This window comes from Arvicola amphibius, chromosome 1, assembly GCF_903992535.2.
Source record: "Arvicola amphibius chromosome 1, mArvAmp1.2, whole genome shotgun sequence".
Taxonomy (NCBI): Eukaryota; Metazoa; Chordata; class Mammalia; order Rodentia; family Cricetidae; genus Arvicola; species Arvicola amphibius.
Window position 1 is genome coordinate 94,918,053 of NC_052047.1, and position 23,528 is coordinate 94,941,580.

The following is a 23,528-nucleotide window of genomic DNA, read 5'->3' on the forward strand; positions in this document are numbered from 1 at the left end:
AGTATTCTATATGATAGCGGCACCGCTTATTGAACACCTGCTGTATACCAAGACAATTCAGCTTGATACGATAGATACTATTTACGTCTCCTACCCCACCCCCACTTTCCCAGTGGAGAAACTGAGGCATGGGGGTGCGGGAGCCAAGCCATTCGTGCATATGTACCACAGCTTGGGAGTCGTGGGGACGGAATTTGAATTTAGTGACTTAGTGGCTGCTTTCATGCCGACCTCATTTTTCACAGCCTGGCCGCCCCCACTAATCTCCGACCCTGACCGTGTGCAGAGAAAGTAAATTGTTACTCAGTTTATAGAAGAGGGAGAGGACGCGTAGGAAGTCACAGATGCCAAAAATAGGGAATGGAAACTGTCCTTGCCTGTAGAATTGCAAAAGAGAGCGTTTCCAGGCTGTGCCCACCCCTTCCCCAACTCTCTGCTATGCAAATCAGACTCAGGCCGGTTCAAGGAAGCAGTCTAGCGCCTCCTAGTGGCCATAACGGTGAAAAGGCGGAGTGGGAGGGAAGCTACTTGGAACCTGGTAGGTTAAATAGGAGCTAGGCTTCCTTGCCAAAGTAGTTTTAGCTCCTAATAGTAGGAGCTAAATAATAAGTATGGTCAGGAAGGCAGTAAATATTTGTTAAACAGATGAATTAATGGATCACACGGAAGGGCAATAGTGGCTTTGGCTCGGAGGGGAACTCACAGAAGGGAAGATGTCAGATTTATTGGGTATCAGAGTTTAAGGAAAAGGAAAAGACAGGAAAGGGTGGAGAAGGGCCATGGTTTGAAATTTGGGAATGTCTTAGAGAAAAAAATAACATTTGGAAGCTCAGGAAATGGCCCAGTCATGTATGCTATGTGGATGAGAGAACCCGAGTTCAAATCCCCAGGGCTTAAGCAAGAGGCGGTAGTCTGAACTTCATTCTCAGGGCTCCTAGGATGAGATGGGAGGTGGAGGAAATTGTGGCAGCTCAAGGACAAGCAAGCCGGGAGCAAGAGAGAGAGCGAGAAAGATCCTGCCCTAAGTGATGTGGAAGAGAGATCCTGCACCGAGGTCACACATGAGCCACGGTATGTGTATGGTGTGCACCAACACTTACACACAGACACTCACAAACACATGGCACTCACAGCACAAGAGCAAAAGGAAAAAGAAAAAATGGGTGGTGAGAGGGCTCAGGGGACAAAGGTGATTGCTGCCAAGCCTGAAGATCTGAGTTCAATCCCTGGGACTCACATGGTGGAAGGAGAGAACAGACTCCCTCCCTCATGACTTCTGACTGCCACATAGAAACTGTGTTCCATATGTGTCTTTACACATACACACAAACGATATATATATATATATATATATATATATATATATATATATATACACACACACACACATATGTGCAAAGTGAGCAAATAAATGCAACAAAAATGGAAAAGAAAAACTGGTTGTAAAAGCAGTGTCTTTTCTACTGTGTATTTATATTCACATTCCTTGACTGTTTCATGTAGAGTGCTCCACGTTAGCGCTTTATCTTGGTCGTACCCACCCTCAACTCCCCCTTACTTTCCCCAGAAACCCTCAATGAGTCCTGGACTCTCTTCTTATTCTCCCCACTACGTCCATTACGGTCGCCTGTGGGAATATTAGCTTATCTTCCTGGTTTGAGTTCGTGAGCACAGCCCTCATGTCAAGCCGTGAAGAAGGCTTTTCGCAGCTCTCCTTCCCACCCCACAGCGCTCACAAGCTTTGCATCCCTTCGCCCTTCATCCTTGGGTTGGCGGTGTTAAAGATGCTCTCTCTGGAGCTGAGCACTCACTAGTCAAGAAGTAGCATCAGGCTGGGCGGTGGTGGTGCACGCCTTTAATCCCAGGACTCGGGAGGCAGAGGCAGGAGGATCTCTGTGAGTTCGAGGGTAGCCTGGACTACAAGAGCTAGTTCCAGGACAGGCTCCAAAGCTACAGAGAAACCCTGTCTCAAAAAATAAAAAAAAGTAACATCAGGAAGCGATGTAGTCAGTCATTAACTTATATCAGCCGGTGGGCACAATGGAAACCGTCTGAGACAGGATGGAGGTCTGTGTGGCTGGAGCACAGAGAGTGAGGGACACAGAGGACACAGAGGCTGGAAGGGGTGGGGGCAGAGTAGCAGGGCCTTGTGGGGTGCAGGGAGGACTTGGGTTTTGATCCTGTGGAAGAAGGCAGTTTGAGCCATAAGGGGCTATGGGCAAAGGAGGAATGCCCTTTGGGGAAGGTGCCCTTTGGGGGCTGCAGCGGAGGGACAGACTGTGAGATACCAGGGTCTTACACAGGGGACCTGGAGGAGCTACAGTAGTGACAGTTTATGTGCCAATAGGCGGGATGAGGTAGTGGCTGATTAGCCCTGCAGGTGCCCAGGTCCACTCAGTGTGGGTGGAGAAAGGGGAGGTCACACCAGTGCGTGGAAGGCACGGGGCGGAACTGCAGGTGCTCCCCTCCGCCCCACAGCTCCTCCCCACCCCCAGCCCCAGGGCGACAGTTACAGTCACAGAAGAGGAAGTGGTGTTGTAGTTGTCCCCACTGGGGCAGGCAGCGGCAGCGGTGGTGGAGGCGCGAGGGTGCACGGGGCCTCCCCGAGGGGGAGGCAGGCAGCCACCATGGAGCTCTGGCGACAGTGCACCCACTGGCTGATCCAGTGTCGGGTGCTGCCTCCCAGCCACCGAGTGACCTGGGAGGGGGCCCAGGTGTGTGAGCTGGCACAGGCTCTGCGGGATGGTGTGCTCTTGTGTCAACTGCTTAACAATCTGCTTCCCCAAGCCATCAACCTGCGAGAGGTCAACCTGCGGCCCCAGATGTCCCAGGTGAGCCTGCTGGGCAGGGATGGGTTGGGGGGGGGGCACCTCTTTAGGTCTGGGTCTGGCTAAGTGGAGGTGCTGAGCAGAACAGGGCCCTGCGTGGGTTTACAGACTCTAGGTCGGCTTGCATCTGTGTTGACTAACGAGGGGGAAATCCCTCCAACTACAGGCTAACTGTTGAGACCCACGTAGAGGGACCCTGGGGTACCCGGGAGCCTTGTGGATAGCCAAGAGTGTGCATGAGGTTGGAGCCACCAGATTCAGGCATTGAAGAGAGAGGCCTTCAGTTGCTTCTCCCCCACCTGTGGCTCCTCCTCTTCCGCCTCTTCTGATTTCCCCCCCCTTCCTCCTCACATCTTCCTTTACCTCCATTTCCTGCCAGGGCTCTGGGCTGTGTTTCATGGAGGGTGGGGGGCTGCATTGTTATCCCCCGTGGCTTCCTAGCTCTGCCCATCCCACAAAGGGCCCACTGAATGCAGGGTCCAGGCCTGGTATCCCCAAAAAGGTCCCTGGCGACCCTGAGCCCTTTTCTGCCCTCCCCACCCTTCAAGGGGAGGCATGCTCAGAAGTGCCCTGGCGAGCTTAGGAAATGTATTCAAATCCTTATTTGAATGTGGCTGGGGTGATGGCGAAACGTGACTGGTGGCTTTGTGCTCTTTTCCCTGCTCTCCCAAGGATGCTGGGTTTGGGTGGGGGGGCTGAGAGCCTTAGAAAAGGAAGATAGAGGTTCAAGTCAGAGGGGTACATAGCCTTATCATGGGGACAGAGGAATACTCACTGTACCCAAGGGAGCATGGCCTTGCCCTGGGGTCTGAAGGACACAGCCCTGGTGTGGGGACATCTACCATCTTGCCCTCAGTCTCTGAGGCCAGCACATCCAGTTCCTCCAAGTCCCAGGAGGCTGCCCCTTTAATAATGAGCTGTGGCTGGCTGGGGCTGGTCTCTTGGCTCTTGTGAGGGGTCCCATGTGGTTGAAGAAGGAAATCGCTTTGAGAATGGACTGCTGGGGTCTCTAGAATGTCCCCTGCGGTTGTCGGTGGTGAAGCAGTGTCCCCTGGAGCCATCACAAGTTCCCTGAAGGGAGCAGGGAGCACAGCACCCGCTCGCTGTCCTCCCTTGATGTCCCTTTGGCTGGCTACAGGCCATCAGAGATTTGACTACATTTGCTTGAACTCCAGTAGCTTTAAGGGCTTGAGGAAGTAGCCATGGGAGGTATAGGGCCCCAGCTCTGGCAGGACTCGGGGTGCCCTGTGATGTGGCAATCGCAGCTGTTGGGAAAACAGTTGAGTTAGGATGAACTTTCACCCCTGAGCATCGTAGCTGATTTTCTGAAGGGCCAGTGTGAATGGTGTTAATCCCCAGAGGACCGGCTATGTTCTCGCAATAGTCCTAATATGTACCCGACAATGCTGGGAACTTGGCTCTAGCCCCCAAAGAGTTCTTAGACGCAAGGAGTCAGAGAAAGATAGTCCCAGGCCTGTGTGTTCTAGGGATGAGGGCAGGACACTGCCTGGGAGAATTAGGACTTATGTGAGAGGTATATTTAGGCTGGGTTTTGAAGAGTCAGTATGAATTTTCCCATTGCTCTGTTGTCTGAAGCCCCAGGCTGGGCTAGGGTTCACCCTGACTCTCCCTATCTGTCTTCGTGGTGGCTTCTAGCCTTGCTTTAGAAATTCTGTGTCTGGTGGAGATGTGTGAGAACCAATGGGCTATGCTCAATATGCCAGAGGGAGGTACCCAGAGAGGCTGCCTCTGGGTCTCGGGGACACTGTTAGCAGAATGAAGCCAGGGACAGAGTGACTCATGGGATGTGGAAGGCAGAAGGAAAATGAGAAGGAGCGGCTGATGGAAACAGCAGAGATCAAGGTGTGGAGGTTGGAATAAGAAGACTACTTAGTTCCTCCATTTCTTCATTACTCTCCTTTGTCCAGCAAAAAGGGAAGAAATAATATATATACCATCTATCCATCTACCCATCCATCCACCCATCCATCCACCCATCCATCCATCCATCCATCCATCCATCCATCCATCTATCCATCCATCCACCCACCCACCCACCCATCTATCCATCCATCCATCCATCCATCCACCCATCCATCCATCCACCCACCCATCCATCCATCCATCCATCCATCCATCCATCCATCTATCCACCCATCCATCCATCCATCCATCCACCCACCCACCCATCTATCATCCATCCATCCATCCATCCATCCATCCATCCTTCCTTCCACCAGTTCATTCATTCACCTGTTCTATCCATTCACTCATCCACTTACCCACCCACTCTCCACCCATACATCAAACAGGTACTGTGCAGGGCAGGCCCCACTCTTGGTGCTGGGGACTATGGAAGTGGGACACATATGCTCATGTTCTAACACACCTATTCTGAAGGAGGGAAATGAATCAAAGAGGAAACATGGACAGGTATACATTTTTAAGTGGCTAATACCTTGAAGGAAGTTATGCTTGGAATATGCTGGGTGGCACGTTTGAGTAGAGAGTCTAGATAATCTCCATAGTGCAGAAGCCTGGGGGCAGGGAAAGATGAACCCTGTGGATATGGGGATGGTGACCCCGGCAGGGGATACTGCCTGTGCCCAGGGTAGTGGCTGTCCCAGCGCTGCTGGTGAAGATCAGATTGGAGCATTTTCAGACTGGCTGGTGCCCATGGGGCCTAAGACCCACAGAAAGACAATTTCTTGTTTAGAAACAGAGGCCCAGATATCACAAGCGTGCACTCCTTTGTGGGAGTGTGTAATCCTTCCACGCAGAACTTTGAGGCTGGAGGCCTGAAGAGAAAGAGGTGGTTTGGGGAAAGATCCTTCAGGGCGTGAAGCTCGTTAGAATGCAGGATAATCAGGAGTTGGGGTAGAAGGCATTGCAAAGTTCCCAGTCCTAGCAAACCATTCAGATGGGTGTGTACCTGTGTACACTGACTGGCAGAGTCCTTGGGCGGCATGCCTGAACTGGAAGTAAAAGATAACAGGGTGATTGGCTTGGGTACAGCATTTGCTGTGCAAATGCGAGGGTCTGCAGGCACCTTGAAAAGCCAGGCACGACCGTAGGCACTTTCCTGTGAGCTCAGTGCTGCGGGCTTGCTGGCTACCAGCCTAGCTCCAATAGAGACTCCAATAGAGACTGATCCAATCAGGTGGGTAGTGATAACACAGGCCATCTGCCCTCTGATGCATGCACAGGTGTACACGCGCACACACAGCTGAAAGCGGACTGTGGAAACACACATGTACAGTGTAGCACGGAGAGAGTGGGGTGCTGCCTTTGGTGTGCTAGGCAGGGTATGGAGGTCAGTGAGCACAACAGGACCTTCCAGGTGTTTGTGTGATTGAAATAGCATAATGATGCGTGGGAATGGAACGTATCTCCCAGATTTCAGTGCAGATCAATGGGGGACCACAGTGTGGGGCCCTGACGTTGGTGGCCTGAGTTCTATTTCCAGCCGCTGGATTTTGGGGAAGTGTCTTATTTACTCTCCTATTGCCGGGATCAAACACCATCACCAAGGCAGCCTATGGAAGAATTGATTTGGGCTTACGGTACAGAGGGATAAGAGTCCACACGATGGAGGAGGGAGTCGTGTTGCAGGAAAAGGGGTCTCCTGCCTCCTACAGCAAGCAGGAAGCAGAGAGAGCCATCTCTGGTGACATACTTTCTCTAACGGGGCCAGACCTCTTAAACCTGGCCAGACAATGCCATCAGTTGAGGAGCACGTGTTCAGACGTCACAGACAGAAAGGGAGGGCTGTCCGGGAGCAGAGTCTCAGGGTACAGATGATCTGCGGCAAGGAAGGCACAGCTGGTCACATGTCATCTGCAGTCAGAGGCAGAGACGCCGTGCTGTCGTTTGCATTCAGTCCAGGCCTCCAGCCCAGGGGATGTTGCAACTGCCCCAACCTAGATAACCCCCCACAGACAGGCACAGAGTAAAGTGAGCTCTCATAGGTGTGTTTGGAGGTTTGACTCCTACCTAACCCTGTATCCAGACAAGTCGATGACATTAAACATTACAGGAAGTTACTGAAAATCTCCATGACTCAGTTCCCTATTTCTGTCTCTCTTTGTCTCAGCTGCGAGGGAACTTAGGACTTCCTTTGCGAGACCAGTGTTCCACCCCTGACCACGCCCCCAGCCCCTCACTGGGGGATTCTGGATGGGGCTCCACCCCTGACCACGCCCCCAGCTCCTCACTGGGGGATTCTAGGTGGGCTTCACCCGGACCACGCCCCCAAGTCCCTCACCGAGAACCTAGACACCACTGTTGATTTCCTCTCAAGGTCAAATGTCAAGTTTGGGTGCTGTGGTGACAATCACAAGCATTGTGTTTTGTTCACAGACCCTAGTTTTGGTTCCTCAGACACCTGGTTCCGTCTCCCGTTCACCTTCCTCTGACAGTCTGCTCCAGCCACAGGCCTGTTAGCCTTTCCGCCAATGCATCAGGCAATGCGTCTCGCCTCAGGTGTTTGGCGCCCACTGTTTCCTCTGTCTGGAACACTGTCCCTACTGCTATCCACCTGGCTTCCCCCTCACCTCCTTCAAGCCTTTGCTTAAACGTCAGTCTTTAAACACGTCACTAAAATCCCACCTTTCCTGGCACTGTGCAGCCCACTGTCTTTTTCCTTGTGTGCCTGTGCCCTTGAGTGTATGCCCATCCGTGTGCAGTCTTGTACGCATGTCTGTGGAGGCGAGGTGTCTTCCTCAAGCGCTCTTCTTCCTTCTTCCTTCAAAGATCTCTTTTAAAGGTTTTCAATTGTGAGTGTGCATCTCTGCGGGATTCTGGATGGGGTTCCACCCCTGACCACGCCCCCAGCTCTTCACTGGGGGGATTCTAGGTGGGCTTCACAATGCGCATTCGTATGCAGGAGCCATAAATCCTGAGGCACTGCACACCCCCGCCCACCCCCCCAGCTGGAGTTACTGGCAGCTGGACTTGGGTCGTCTAAAGAAACATGCTTTTAGCCATTTTGCCATCTCTCCAGTCCCGCCATCATTTTTGAGACTGGCCTGTGATCACTGGGATCCTCCTGTCTCTATCGTTCAGTGCTGGGACTACAGGCGTAAAAAACAGAGTCTCATCAGCCCAGGTTGCCCTCAATTTCACTTTGTAGCCAAGGATGTTTTAATTTTTATTCTATTTTATGTTGTTTTATTTTATATTGTTTTGATTTCTTTTCTTTTTTTTTCCCAAAGCATTGTCAGTAGTATTGTTTTGGTTTTCAAGACAGGGTTTTTCTGTGTAACAGCTCTGGCTGTCCTGAAGCTCCCTTTGTAGATTAAGCTGGCTTTGAACTCAGAGAGATCATTCGGCCTCTGTCTCTTCAGTTCTGGGATTAAAGGAATGCAGCACCATGCCTACCTATTTTTTTAAAAAATAAAAATAAGATGGGAAGCAACCAAAGAAAGATGACTTTTTTTGGCCTACACACATGCACGGGTGCACACCCGCACGCACATACACACATCCATGGATGCACTCACACACATGCACGTGTGCACACACGTACACTCATGTGCACACATGCACGTGCTTGTACTGTACACATGCATGCCTACATGCACACTGACACACTACACACCACCCCCACGGATTAAATTTGATTTAAAAAGAAAGCGGAAGAAAGGAAGAAGGCAGGAAGGAAGTAGCTGCTGCCTGCTCTGCCCTCTCCTAAAAGAGCGAGGGTTCTACGGGAACAAGGGTGGGGATGGGGCAAAGCACTCTGTTCATATTTCCCAAACCGGAGGGGAATCTGTACAGCTATGCAAATCAACCATTCGTAGAGCCAAAAAGGCTTCAGAACCGCTCCTGGCAGGGAAGAGCACATAGCAGGCTCCTGCTGATCCAGGCATCCCTTCACTGATGCAACAAACATTCTCAAGTGCATTCCAGGTCTGGGTGCGGAGTAGCAGCTGGAAGAAGAAGATGAACGCATCCGTGCCCTCAAGAGGGTGACACTGGTAAAAAGAGACAAAGACGTCCGAGGGCCAGTGAGACGGCTCAGTGGGTAAAGGCGCCTGCTGCCAAACCTGACCACCTCATTTTGATCCCTGAGTCCCATATGATGCAAGGAAGAAATGACCTCCATACACGCAAGTGACATGTACAGCGAATGAATGATTCTTTTCTTCCCCCATATCTGACTGTGCTATGTCTGTGAGCTTAGCCAGCCATGGCTCAGAGATGTCCACATTTTAAAAGTGTGGCTGGGGAGGTGGCTTCGTCAGGGCCTCGGAAGCACTACTATCCAAGCTTGAATTCTCAGCACCCAGGGGAAGAAAGCTAGACCTGGTGTCCACCTCTTAACTAAGTACTGAGGAGACAAAGACAGTGATCCTGGGGTTCACTGCTCAGCAACCTAAATGAGTCCATGAGGTTCAGCTCTCTCCACAGCTGAGATAAGTCACGACAGGAGGGTGCGCAGGTTCGCTGAGGAGAAGGGTCGAGATGGGATGGGGACACCTGTGTGCTTTCATACTTGGGGAGACATGGTCCTGGGAACAGCCCACGTGCATATACAGAGGACCAGTGGTAGCTACCCTTTTAAAAACAGGGGTGTGGGGGCCATCAGGAGGCTCAGGGTGTGAAGTGCTTGCCACGCAACCACGAGGACCTGAGTGGACTAGGCGTGACGGGACATGTCTGTAATCCTCGTATTGGGAAGGTTGAGATAATGGGATTGCTGGAGTTCTCTGAACAGCCGGACCAGCCTAGTGGGCCAGCTCCAGGTTGAGAAAGAGACTGTCTCCCCAAAATAAGGTGGGGGCTGAAGAGATGGCTCAAGAGTTGAGAGCACTGACTGCTCTTGCAGAGGACCAAAGTTCAGTTCCCAGCACCCATATCAGGGAGCTCACAACCACTTGTACCTCCAACTTCAGGGGATACAGCACCCTCTTCAGCCTTTTCTGGCGGCTGCAGTCATGTGGACATATCCACACACAACCCTTCACTGGGGAAATCTAGGCAGGGGCTCCACCCCTGACCACACCCCCGACCCCTGGAGGATTCTAGGCAGGTGTTCTACCTCCAGCCTTTCATTGGGGGATTCTCCAGCCCTGAGCCGCACCCCAGCCCTTAGACGTTTTTATGGTTTGAGTAGAGCTCTCAGGAGTACAGGCTGCACCACGGCGTGTGTCTTGCTAGAAAAGTTGGAAGATTCCTTACAGTTGATGCGCTTATGCGGTTGGAGGTCACGCTGTTGAGTGTTCTTCCCCCACCGTCCATCCCCTTCTTTCTTGCTGTGGTTGCTGGCTGAGCCCTGCCTTCCCCTCCGCTACCCCAAAGCTGTACAGTTGCTCGGTCTTGTAACTTCATGCCTCAGCTGACTGTACTTCCTACCACACACTCACCAGGGTTGTCACCAACCCATATCCAGATTGCTTTTGTGACAGTCCCTCCTGTTCATCTACCCCCTCTCTCCAGGTTGCAAGCGCTGTGGCATCAGGGCCTAGTTTCCTTGTTCACTACTGGGTCTCTGTGCTGGTTAAACAGTAAACACTGTATGCTTGCTGAGTCAACTAATGACTGGGTTTTGCAGATCGGGCTTTGTGTTAGTTCTCAGTTCTAGAGCGGAGAGGTTCTCTCCTTTCTCTCTTACTCATCTCTCTCCTTTCTTTTCCTCCTTCCCTTTCTCTGTTCTTTTCCCAATCCCTCCATCTTCACTTGTCTCCTCTTCTTTCCATTCCCTTACCTTTATTGTGTGACACTCTTCCGGGGGAGACATGAACACATGTCCACATACCCCAGCCAGGGAGCAGACAATAGAAAAACGCAAGGATACCACCAAAGTTCATCTTGGTGAACCGTGAGTGTTCCTGGGGCTGCTCACAAGAATGCGAGTAAGGGGTCACTTGTGGGAGCAGAAATGACTCAGAGACAGTTTCCTCACGGAGGCCTGGCATGGACGTTGCTTGCTGGAAACCTGGAGAGCACCGCACAGCCCGCAAGCAGGGCAGATGTACAGCCCGCAAGCAGGGTAGACTCTTCCAGGTGCCCTGGCCTGTCTGAACTTCTGGGCAGTTCAGCCATAAGCAGTCCTTACAGCTTGACCTTGGGGAGGGAGGGACTTAGAGAATCTGGTCTGTTTTAGGGACTTCCTGTTTACTTTCTGTTGTTTATTCCCTGAGCTTAACAAGTTTCTCTGTAGGATGGAGTGTATCACCTCCTCTTAGGACATCCTGTGTCTTAATGAGCTTCCTTCTAACGTGGAAGATTTCATCTTAGAGGAAATTGCTACACAACACCCTCTTTTCTCCTCCTTTCCCCTCTCTCCCCTCTTCCCTACTCTCTCCTATCTTCCTCTCCTCTCCCCCATCCTCCTCCTCCTCCTCTTTTATCTTCCTATCTCCTCCTCTGTCCTCCCCTCCCCTCCCTTTGCCTTTCCCACCCATTTTTGATGCAGGGTCTCTATGTGTAACCCTGGCCAACCTCCAACTATGTAGCCCAAGCTTATCTCACTTAAAGCCACCCCTCTGCCTCAGTTTCCCAAGGTTTAGATTACAGGTATATACCACCGTACTGCGATTTTATTCCTGGTTTCAGTTGGGAAACTCAAATAGTGAAGGTTAATATGACCTGCCCAAGGCACCCTGCTTAACGTTAACCTAACACTCCCTCTGGGTGGAAACTAAGGGCTTGCTGGGGTATGAGGAAGGGGAGACGAGAAGCAGCCTCACTCCCAGAATGCTTTAGGCTGTGTTGAAGGGTACGTCACCAGCCCCTCCACTTCAAAGCTCTGGACAGGATGCACAGCATGGCCACCCTCTCAGGGCAGCCATGTGGCTGTCTCAGTGAGCCAGACAGAGCTTGGAAGATGCCATCCAGCTACCCTTTTCTGTCTTCCCCAGCTAGGTTTGGTAAGGCATTTCCTGTTTCCCGTGGTCTCCCTGAGTTGGGGCTGTGGGTGTGGAAAGCACAGAAGACAGAATTTGTGTTGAGCCTGGGTGGCTTTTCCCAGCCCCCAGCAGAGGCCCCTAGCTCCCACTGCTACTTCCTTGAACAGAATTATCTCTATTTTGGGCCGAGGCACCCGAGAGCCAACTTCCGACTTGACAATGCCTGGTTGCTGATTTGCCTAAGGCCTTGTTGCGCCCCCCACCCCCATGGCTTTCTTTCATCCTGAAGGAAGAGGGAAGCTGGGGGGTTGTCCCACAAAACAGGGAAGAGCCTTCCACATGCTTCCTGTAGCGAGCAAGCGGCTTCTTGGCCTCCTCTCACCTTCTCACATACCTCATGATACTGGGAAGTTCTTCTCGCGGTCTAACCGCAGTCACTGCCGCCTTCTGAAGGAGCCCTGCTCTCTCACTGACCACTCTGAAGCCCTGGAAGGGGCGATGAATCATACCCACTTTGGAGGGGTCATGTGACTGGAGGGAAGGCAGTCTCAGAGCTCAGCTGATCCTCTGAGGTTAGGAGGGGGTTTCCTGTTTTAGGCGAGCCAGACACCTCTCACCCCTGGTGGCCTGCTGGCTGTCTGGGGTTAGCCCGGGGCCCACAGGACTTCTGGGTGGTGTGTATGTCTGTGATCCACTGGCCCCTCGGATGTCCCTGTGAGGGCTTGGCTTTCATGCTCCATCGTGTCCTCTACACTGGTCACAGGTGTGACTCTGGGCACGTGACGTCCCTCGGCGGGACTCAGCTTCGTTCAGCCATTTTCATCTTTGGTGCGTGTGTCTGTATTTGTACGTATTCGTGCATGTGTTTGTGTTTCCATGTACCCGTGAAGGTGTGTGTGGAGGCCGGAGGACCGCCGTGATGTCTTCCTGAGTCAGGCTTCATGGTGTACTTAAAAAGAGAGAAAGATTTAACCCTATTACCACTATTATTTTTTGTATGTGCATGTGTGTGCCCGTGTGTGAGTGTGTGTGTTCATTGAGTGTTCATGAGTGCAGATGCCTGAGGAGGCCAGAAGAGGGTGTCAGATCCTCCAGAGCTCGTTGTGATATGGGCTAGGAACCACTGGGTCCTCGGGAGATAGTCTCAGCTGGGGAACCTTTCTCCAGCCACCCCTCCCCCATTATATTCAACACAGGCACTCATATCAACTCGGCAAGGCTGGGGGCCTCCTGTCTCCACCTCCCCAGCGCTAGGATTACTAGAGGTTCAGCGTGATCGGACCCAGATCCTTGCTTTACTGACTGAGCCAACTCCCAGATTTTGTTCAGTGACTTGGAAATGAAGATGTCATCTTTGATGGTTTGATACGTGCACACAAGTACTTTGAGCAGATGTGATCCGTCTCTTAGATCCTTCTTTCTCAACCAGTCCTGCTCATACTTGGAAATCTTTTGTTTTTAGTGGCCCAGGGAGTTGCATCAGTGTTTCTGACAGGAGCTGGGGGTGAGGGCCACATCCTGGTGGTTATGTTGCTGAAGAAAATTCCTCTCTCTTTCTCAGAAGCCATTAGCTCCCCAGGTATGTAGGGTAGGGTCCTCAGGAGAGCCCCCCTCCTTTAACATAACTTCTCTTGAGCCCCACCCCCAGTCCCAGGTCTTTAAATAGTTTTCCAAATCTAAGGGCGAGTCCTTGAGCGACTCAGTGGATTGAACACTTCTCCTGCATGCTTGGGGAACTGGGTACCACTCACAGCAACACGAAAACCTAACCTGGGGGTGCACTCCCTCATCCTCAGCATACCAAGAGGTGGAGGCAAGATGATCAGGACCACATCCTCATCCTTGGCTATACAGTGAATTTGAGGCCATCCTGGGCTACATGAGAACCTGTCTCACAAACAGGAAGAAGGGCTCAAGGAGGAAAGCAGTTGCCAAGAAAGTGTGCAGACTGGAGCCTGCTTCCTAGAACCCAGCGGAAAGTCAAAAGGACGTGAGGCAGCCCTGGGGTGAGATGGGAGGTGGAAATAGGGGAGACCCTGGAGGCTCGCAGGCATGGAACAACAGAGAAACCCTGGCTCAAGCACGGTGTACGTCAAGCACCAACACCGAGGTTGTCTTCCAACTTCCATACATGCATACCTGAACCAGCACACACGCATGCAAGCAAATACATGCACACATGCAAATCCAAAAGAAAGGAGAGTTTAGACTTCTCTAGGCAAAGAGCAAATGGGCTTAGCTTCACTAGTTACTCAATAGGTTTGTAGTGAGTTAAGGGCCCACATCCATTCCTGCTATCATTTCACACCAATGCCACACGGGCCAGGAGCTGGGGAGCAACGGTTGCAGAGACCTGGCCTCTGCCCTCAAGATGAGTGGTGAGATTCCACCACCAGTACAGACCAGTGTGACATGGTGTGACCAAGACCATGTGTCCATTAGTAGAGACAGTAGGCTGATGGGGGCAGAGCTGTGCACACCAGTCATGGGGAGGCTTGCGATGATGATGGTGGAAATGGTGACAGCGTTGGTGATAGCAAACAACGGTGGTGATGATGATGGTGATGATGGCGCTGGTTTTGATGGTGATGACGGTAATGGTGATGATGATGGTGATGATGGTGATGGTGATGATGATGATGGTGATGATGGTGATGATGATGGTGATGATGATGATGGCGCTGGTATTGATGGTGATGATGGTGATGATGGTGATGATGGTGATGGTGATGATGATGATGGTGATGATGATGATGGTGATGATGATGATGGTGATGATGATGATGGTGATGATGATGGTGGTGGTGATGATGGTGATGATGGTGATGGTGATGATGATGGTGGTGGTGATGGTGATGTTTCTGACTGTGATGACAATGACAATAATTTCCTGATGCTGAGGGCTCACCCTCGGTCAAGCTCTTCTCCTGGTCTTATCACTGAACCACAAGATGCCGTAGACATGGCTCTCCCCTACACTTGTCTCATCTCCACTTACCTGCTTATCCGTGTGTAATAAGTACTTCCACGGCTCGATAGTACGGTTCTCGTAGGCTCCTTGGGTCAGGAGTTCTGAAGTGGCTCCGCTGGGCAGTTCACCCTTGCGGTTTTTTTGTGAGGCCACAGGCAAATGTCGACTGAGGCGCTGTCATCTGATGATCCACTTCCCAGGTGGCTCAGCCATGCAGAACCTCAGATCTCCTCCACAGCACTGATTGAGTAGGCTTTCAACACGGCTGTGGTCAAATGATGCAAGAAGTCAAAGAGAACCCACAGGCCACCGTGCCCACTCTTGAAGAGTCCCTTATCGCTACTTTCACTAATACTCTTAGACACACAAGGCCATTTGCTTCAGCATGGCAGGGGATTACAGGAGGGATTACTGCAGTTTCTACATGATCACTTGGAGCTGGGCACCATGATGACCATCTTGGAGCCTGGCAGCCATTATCACACTGTTGGAATCACTGTAGATTTATGATGCTAACTTTTGAGGACAGAAGAGATAGTGGGTAAAGTGTGAGGACCTGATATTGGATCACCAGGACCAGTGTGGAAAGCCGGGAATGTACCTGTAATCCCCTGGCATTGGGAGGCAGAGTCAGCCAGCTAGAGAGCTGTGGCATACAGAGAGACTCTGTTTCAGTAGAGAAACTGGGGCGTGAACAAGGAAGGCGGTGTCAAACTGCCCTCTGCTTGCACATACAGTACACCTGCACACACAGGACACCTGCACGCACAGTGCACCTGCACACACAGGACACACAGTAAACCTGCACACACAGGACACTCAGTACACCTGCACACACAGGGAACCTGCACACATAGGACACCTGCATACACAGGACACACAGTACACCTGCACACACAGGGCACCTGCACACACAGGACACCTGCATACACAGGACACACAGTACACCTGAACACACAAGACACCTGCACACACAGGATACACAGTACATCTGCACACACAGTACACCTGCATACACAGTGACACTTACACACACAGGACACCTGCACACATAGGACACTTGCACACACATGCACACACAGTATACCTATACACACAGGACACCTGCACACACAGGACACACAGTACACCTGCACACACAGGGCACCTGCACACACAGGACACCTGCATACACAGGACACACAGTACACCTGTACACACAAGATACACAGTATACCTGCATACACAGTACACCTGCACACACAGTACACCTGCACACACAGTGACACTTGCACACACAGGACACCTGCACACATAGGATACTTGCACACACATGCACACACAGTACACCTGTACACACAGGACACCTGCACACACAAGGACACCTGCACACACATGCAACATTTCTGATATTTTTAGTACCTTGCAAGGCAAGCAGCCCCACGTGAATTTGCCATTGTCAGAACATCTTGCTTAGTGTTGATAATGCTATGGTTTTCTACACAATCTTATGAGTCATGTGCCAAGTGTGATAACTAAAAAAAAATTAGTAGAAATTTGCATTGAGTTTATAGCTCAATCTTGAAAATTGTTGAAATATGTCCTCCCCCATCCAAAGCTCAGGGAACGTCTCAGAAGAGGAGGGGGGAAGAATGTAAGAGCCGGAGAGGGATGCTGTGATGTCTGTCTTCTGGGCATGACAGTCATATTCCTCATGACCTGTCCACAGCTGTGGGTACCTGCACAAGGCCAAGCCAGAAGAGATGGGTGGGCGGCTGGTGCTAGTCCACCCTTTCTGAGGAGCTGTTGATGGTGCACAGTTTCTGGGGGCGAAGAATCATTCTTTGCTGAGAGTGTGGTCACTGGTGGGTTTCTCATGTTCCTGCGAATGCCCTACAACCACGCCCATATGGGCAGCACATAAATTGAACTTAGTGGACCGTAAAAAACAAAAAGGACATGAAGTTGTGCGAGGACCATGTTGGGGGTGGTTTGGAGGGATTGACAAGGTGGACATAATCATATTTCATTGTATATGTGTATGAATTCTCAAGAATAAAGCAAAAATTAATATTAAGAGAAAAAGAAGTATTGGCAAATGCCACTTTATTCTTGATATCAAAAATATTTGCTTTGTTTTATGTGTTTGAGTGTCTTGTCTGTCTGTCTGTCCGTCTGTCTGTGTGTCTTGAGCATGCTAGGTGCCCACGAAGGACACCAGGTCCCCTGCAGCTGGGCTGTATGGATGGTTGTGAGCTATCATGTGGGTGCTGGTCCTGTACAAGAGCAACAAGTGCTCTTAGCCACTGAGCCATCTCTCTAGTCTCCCCTCCCTTCCTTTCCTCCCTCATCCCACCCTCCCCCTGCCCCCAAGCTCGCAATTTACTCAGGAGATCTTGTCTTTTTCTCCTTTCTATGTAGATCCGTGTATGTCTCTCTTAGGGTCTTCTTTGTTGTCTAGGTTCTCTGGGGTTGTGAACTGTAGGCTGGTTTTTATTTGCTTTATGTCTGAAAGCCACTTATGAGTGAGTAATATGAAATTTGTCTTTCTGGATCTGGGTTACCTCACTCAGTATTGTTTTTTTCTAGTTCTGGCCATTTGCTGGCAGATTTCAAGATGTCATTATTATTATTATTATTATTATTATTATTATTATTATTATTTAACCACTGAGTAAATGTACCACATTTTCCTTATCCATTCTTCAGTTGAGGGGCATCTAGGTTGTTTCCAGGTTCTCAACCCCGACTCTTGAGGATTTTAAACAAGGATACATTGAGATATAATCACACCTCCACCCACCCCTCCTGCATCACATCCGATACACTTCCTCCCATGTTGTTTTTATAACCACTATACCCGGTTAGTGTTGCCCATGTGTGACGTATTCTCTGGAGCTCGGGAACCCCACCAAAGACCATACCATCAGTAAAGAGTGATTCTCAGGGGCGGGGCCTCCCAGTCTGTTCTGGGGTCGGGCTGGCTTGATCCCATACAGGCACCTACAACTGCTGTCAGTTCCCAAGAGACGCGCTTGTCACACCCGTCAGACAGCGTCTCTCAGCATCCCTCCCGTCGTCTGGCTCTTGTGGTCTTTTTGTCCCCACTGAACGGCGGTCCTGAACCTCTGCTGGGATGGCGCTAATATAGATATCTCATTGAGGCCCGGACAGCCAGTCTCTTGTTCTCAGCACAGAGTAATTTTTCTATACGATGCTCAAGTCTTTGGGTTCTCCACACAATTACTTCTCATTACTGCAAACCCATGTGCCACCCACATCCTTGCCGAGATAACGAGCGTGTCCATCTTCTGTGGCTCTTGGAGCCGATCTCCACCCTCCCTGATGCAGCTGTCGATAAGTTCCATCACCACCCCTCGGGCGTGGTCTGGAATTTCGGCAAACATTATCTTATCCTAAAAACAACATTTTTAGGGCCCAGAGAGAGGGCTCCGGGGTAAAGGCACTTGCCACCAAGCCTGATGATCTGAGTTTGATGCCCTGGACCCACATGGTGGAAGGGAGGAACTGATTCCACCAAGTGTTCTTTGACCTCCATGTGTGCACTTGCTCACACACAAATATATGGGATAAAAATATAACATCCTCGCTGGGTGTGGGTGACACATTTAGGCCCTCATTACTACCTGGAGGCAGGATGATATGTACGTTCACTGCTAGCTGGGGATACACATGTAAGTTCACTGCTAACCGGGGTTACATATGTAAGTTCACTGCTAGCCGGGGTTACATATGTAAGCTCAGTGCTAACCGGGGTTACATATGTAAGTTCACTGCTAGCCGGGGATACACATGTAAGTTCACTGCTAGCCGGGGATACACATGTAAGTTCACTGGTAGCTGGATTACATATGAATTTAAGGCTGGCATAGTTTTTGCTTATTATCATTGTCATTGTGGGTGCAGCTGTGCACGCATGTGCCACAGCACACGTGTGGAGGGCAAAGGACGTTCTCTCCTCTCCATGTGGGCTCTGGAGCTCAGGGCCTCTGGATTGCACAGTGGGCACCTCCACCTGCTGAGCCATTCTGCTGGCCCTGCTTTGTTTTTATTTATGTACGTATTTATTTTTATATCTAGTTCCCAGTTTGCCTCTGTGTGTGTGTGTGTGTGTGTGTGTGTGTGTGAGTGTGTGCGCGTGCCCACAGGCCATGGTGTGTTCCATCCTCATTTCTCTTCCCCACAGTTCCTTTGTCTTAAGAACATCCGGACCTTTTTGTCCACTTGCTGTGAGAAGTTCGGCCTCAAGCGCAGTGAACTCTTTGAGGCCTTCGACCTCTTTGATGTACAGGACTTTGGAAAGGTGAGTTGGATTCCCAGTGCCCAGAAATTAGCCTCAATCTGTTTCCATTATTACTTGATGTGTGCGTATGCATGTGTGTGTGCCCGTAGATTATTGTGGGCACTGGTAGCATAGCCAGGTGGGCCTTCCAGGATGCTGCCTGAAGCACAGGCTTGGGGCCTGTGGGGTGAGTTCAAGGATCTGCCCACCTGCTTGCTGTGTGACCTCGGCAAGTGGTTCTGCCTCTCTGATCCCCAGTTCCTCCTTTGTAACAAGCTATTGCCTCGCCCTGCTGGAGTGGAGAGGCTTTGCTTGTGGTGTGGGGATGTAGGGGAGAGGCTGAACTATGCTCCTCAAAGTCTCAAGGGTCAGCTCCAGTGCTGGGAGCCTGGAAGGTGGCAGGAAAAGGGATTCTGAGCAGCTAATGTCCTCACTGCAGGTCATCTACACCCTGTCTGCCCTGTCATGGACACCCATCGCCCAGAACAAAGGAATCATGTGAGTAGCAGTCAGGACTGTGGGTCTGGGGCCTCCCTGAAGCTCCTGCCCATTGTCCCCCTGCTCTGCTTATGCCTTTCTGTCTCCCAGGCCCTTCCCAACAGACGACAGCACCGTGGGCGACGAGGACATTTACAGTGGCCTTTCAGACCAGATTGAGTGAGTATTGAGGCTTGATTGTGCAGGACACAGTGGAGACTGGAGCCTGAGGGGACACGGATCTGACCTAGGGTCCGAGGGGACACGGATCTGACCTAGGGTCCGAGGGGACACGGATCTGATCTAGGGTCTGAGGGGACACGGATCTGACCTAGGGTCTGAGGGGACACGGATCTGACCTAGGGTCTGAGGGGACATGGATCTGACCTAGGGTCTGAGGGGACATGGATCTGACCTAGGGTCTGAGGGGACATGGATCTGTCCTAGGGTCTGAGGGGACATGGATCTGTCCTAGGGTCTGAGGGTACACAGATTTGTCCTGGAGTCTGAGGGAACACGGAGCTGTCCTGGGGACAGATTTAAAGGTTTGGGGGCATCACGGATTCAGCCTTGACTCTGAAGGGGTTTGATGTGTCCTTGGCTTGGGGACACGGCCTGAATCTTTCCCCCAGTGACACTGCAGAGGAAGATGAGGACCTTTATGACTGCGTGGAGAACGAGGAGGCAGAGGGGGATGAGATCTATGAGGACCTCATGCGATCGGAGTCCATGCCTACGCCGGTGCGTGGGTCCGGGAAGGGCTGGGCAGGTGGACAGGGTGAGCACACCTGTAGAGCGCTCCATCAACCTCCGTCATCCCTGTCCACAGCCCAAGATGACTGAGTATGACAAACGCTGCTGCTGCTTGCGGGAGATCCAGCAGACCGAGGAGAAGTATACGGACACGCTGGGCTCCATCCATCAGGTACGCTGCACCCATGGTCCCTGCCAGGGATGTCTCCTCCCTGTCTTCCCCAAAGCCCAGGCTGCCCTCAAACTCACAGTTCTTCTGCCTCGGCTTTCTGAGTCCTGGGATGACAAGCATGTGCCACCATATCTGGCTCCATTGTTAAAATCCCAGGTTAATAGAGGTGGATAAATACACCAAACAGCCCACTTTGTCATTTGTCAAATCCATCGATGGGCCGTCAGTGCCTCACACTCTATACCTCAGCTGTTAACTTTCCCCAATCCCCAGGACCCACGAATACACCTCTGTCTCTGGGTTTTCCTGTTCTGGACATTTCCTGTCACGAGCCCCATACTGTGTGGCCTTTGTGTGTCTGGTTCCGTCACCTCGCACAACATCCTTGGGGTCCTTCCACTGTGTCAGAGCCTGCTCATCATTGAGCAGTATTCCAGTGTGTGGAAGAACCACACTTGATCTCTTGTCTACTGGTGGATTTTGATGGTGTCCACCTTGGGGCAATCAGTGATAACTTGCCTTGGAACCAGGAGACAGTTTTTGTATGGACATTTCCTTTCTCCTGATTTTTTCTTTGACTTTTAAAAGTTTATTCATTTTATTTTATGGGTGAGTGTTTTACCCGGATGTGTGCATGTGCACCATGTGAGGGTTTGGTGCCTGGGGAGGTGAGAAGAGGGCGCCAGGTCCCCTAGACTGGAGTTATAGTTGGAGAACAACCACCTGGGTGTAGGAATCCAAACGGGTCCGCTGTGAGAGCAACAAGTGTGCTTAACCACGGAGCCATCTCTTCATCCCCCAGCTTTTCTTTTTGTGAGACATATGCTCTCCGCCTGGCCCAGCTGGCCTTGAAGTAGGGGGATGGCAGGCATGTGTCGGTCTCCGTTTCTTTTGTCTGTCTCTTTCTATCTATTTTTCTGTCTTTGTTTTGCTCACACCCCCAGTGTGTGTCTCATTCTCTAATTCTCTGTTTCTGCTGCTCTCTCTCTCTCTGCCGCCCGCCCCCCCTCCCCCCCTCCCTCTCTCTCTCTCTCTTTCTCTCTCTCTCTCTCTGCCTCATTTTTATCTCTATGTGGATGTCTGTGTCCTTCTGAACCATCTCTGTTTCTGTCTCCCTCTCTCCCTCTCTCTGTCTGTTTCTTTGTCTCTTTCTTCCTAGCTGTTTCTCTCTGTCTTGTCTGTGTCTGTCTCTCAACCCCTTGGTGTTTGTGCGTCCCCTGCCTTGTTCTTTTTTCTGTCCCCCCGAGTGAGTTGGATGGAGGATCCTCTTTCTCTTACCTTCTGTGACTCTTCTCAGCACTTCATGAAGCCCTTACAGCGATTCCTCAAGCCTCAAGACATGGAGACTATCTTCGTTAACATCGAGGTGAGCGGACAGATCCCCAGATCTCTTTGCTTCTGACTGTAACCTGCCCTGGGCATGTGTGCCACTCTCTCCTCTCCTGTCACTCTGTGACTCTGCCCAGGCTTCAGCCCCATTTTTTCCTTCCTCTTTCCCTTGGGGTAGGAACTGCTTTCTGTGCACACCCACTTCCTGAGGGAGCTGAAGGATGCCCTGGCCGCCCCGGGAGCAACAATGCTGTACCAAGTCTTCATCAAGTATAAGGAGAGGTAAGACGTGGCTGGCCAGACCCTGAAGATCACAGCCGTGCCAGAGCGGGAACACTGGGCGGGGTTCTTCACTGAGTGAGGGATGGAGGTTGAGTGAATCCAGGACTTGGGGGATTCCAGGTGAGGTCTCTGTCCATGACCAGGACCCCAGCCCCTCACTGGGGGATAACAGACGGGGGCTCTACCCTGACCACACCCCCAGCTGGCTTTCCCAGCTCTTGGTATTTTTACTTCTGTTGAGTTCCCTCATCTGTGAATCTGCATGTCCAGGGTTACAGCGAGGATCAGAAAAAGCACTGAGTAAGGTCTTTAGCACAGGGACTGGCACACAGGTGGTGCCTATAACTGTGATGTCAACAACCGTTGGCCACAGACTGTGACAGTTTGGTAAGAGCCTCAGCTGTACTCTGGTTTACTGTCATAGTAACCCTCTGGGAGGTACTGTTGCCAGGCCTGTGTTAGAGATGGGGAAACTGTGGCTTGGGGTTATGCATTTGGATGAAAGAGGCCAGAATGGGCGCTTAGATTCCCTGACCTTATAATCACCCTTCTGTGGTGTCCCACCTTGGCCCGCAGGTTCCTTGTTTATGGCCGTTACTGCAGTCAGGTGGAGTCAGCCAGCAAGCGCTTGGATCAAGTGGCCACAGCGAGGGAGGATGTGCAGATGAAGCTGGAGGTGGGGCTGCGCCACCCTTGAGGGTTCCCCCCACTCTGCTCTATGGGTCTCGGGGAGCATGGGACAGATGGAGTTGGGTCCACTTTGCAGTTTACAATCCTTTGTGCATGGGGTGTGCACGTGCATATGTGTCTGTCCATTCATCTGTGTGTGTGTGTGTGCGCGCGCGTGTGCATGTGCGTGCGTGCGCACGTGCTGATGGATGTCAGAGGACAGCTTTGGCTCTCACCACCCACCCTGGTTTTTGAGACAGGGTCTCTCACTGCTCTCGAACTCACCTAGTAGACTAGCCTGGCCAGGCAGCCCCAGGAACCTGTGTGTCTCTACTTTCCCAGAGCTGGAATTAAAAGTGGTCACCACCATGCCTGATGTATGTGTGTGTGTGTGTGTGTGTGTGTGTGTGTGTGTGTGTGTGTTTGGAGGCCAGAGGTTGGTGCCTGGTCTCCCCCATTATAGCTCCCCATCTTATATTTTGAGACATGATCTCTCGCTGAGCCTGAAGCTCACTGATTGATCAGACTTGCAGCTCAGTGAGCACCGAGTATCTGTCTGTCTCTGCCCTCTGCCAACACCCCCTGCCCCAGTGCTGGAGTTAGACATATGTGGCTCTCCACGTGGGTGCTGGGCATTTGAACTCATGTCTTTATATTTGCATGGTAAGCCTTTTTCCAACTGAACCACTCCCCAGCCCCTAGCTGGGGGTCATTGAAGGGAGACGCTTCCAGAGGCCATGCAGAAAAAAAAAGAGATCAGGGAGGACATGACCCACAACTCTGAGCCTGTACCTCAGTAGAGCCTTGACTTTGGGATGACCAGTCTTGACCCTGAACCCAGCTCTGACCTCACAGTGAGCTCTGATTTTGAGTTGACCCTGAACATTTGTGGTACCCTAAGTTTACCCTGAGA

The 23,528-nt window shown here is 51.4% G+C and overlaps 1 protein-coding gene across 1 annotated transcript in view; it reads left to right on the forward strand.

Moving 5' to 3' along the window:
• Positions 1-2,560: 2,560 nt before the first annotated feature.
• The window catches only part of Vav1 (vav guanine nucleotide exchange factor 1), a 44,983-nt gene continuing 24,015 nt past the window's right edge, over positions 2,561-23,528 (forward strand). Inside the window, exons 1-9 of the mRNA XM_038327380.1 lie at positions 2,561-2,831; positions 18,838-18,954; positions 19,373-19,431; positions 19,522-19,590; positions 20,043-20,151; positions 20,240-20,335; positions 21,633-21,701; positions 21,843-21,946; positions 22,523-22,622. Of these exons, the coding sequence (XP_038183308.1) occupies positions 2,628-2,831; positions 18,838-18,954; positions 19,373-19,431; positions 19,522-19,590; positions 20,043-20,151; positions 20,240-20,335; positions 21,633-21,701; positions 21,843-21,946; positions 22,523-22,622 (927 nt within the window). The 5' untranslated portion in view covers positions 2,561-2,627. The remainder of the gene's footprint in view (positions 2,832-18,837; positions 18,955-19,372; positions 19,432-19,521; positions 19,591-20,042; positions 20,152-20,239; positions 20,336-21,632; positions 21,702-21,842; positions 21,947-22,522; positions 22,623-23,528) is intronic.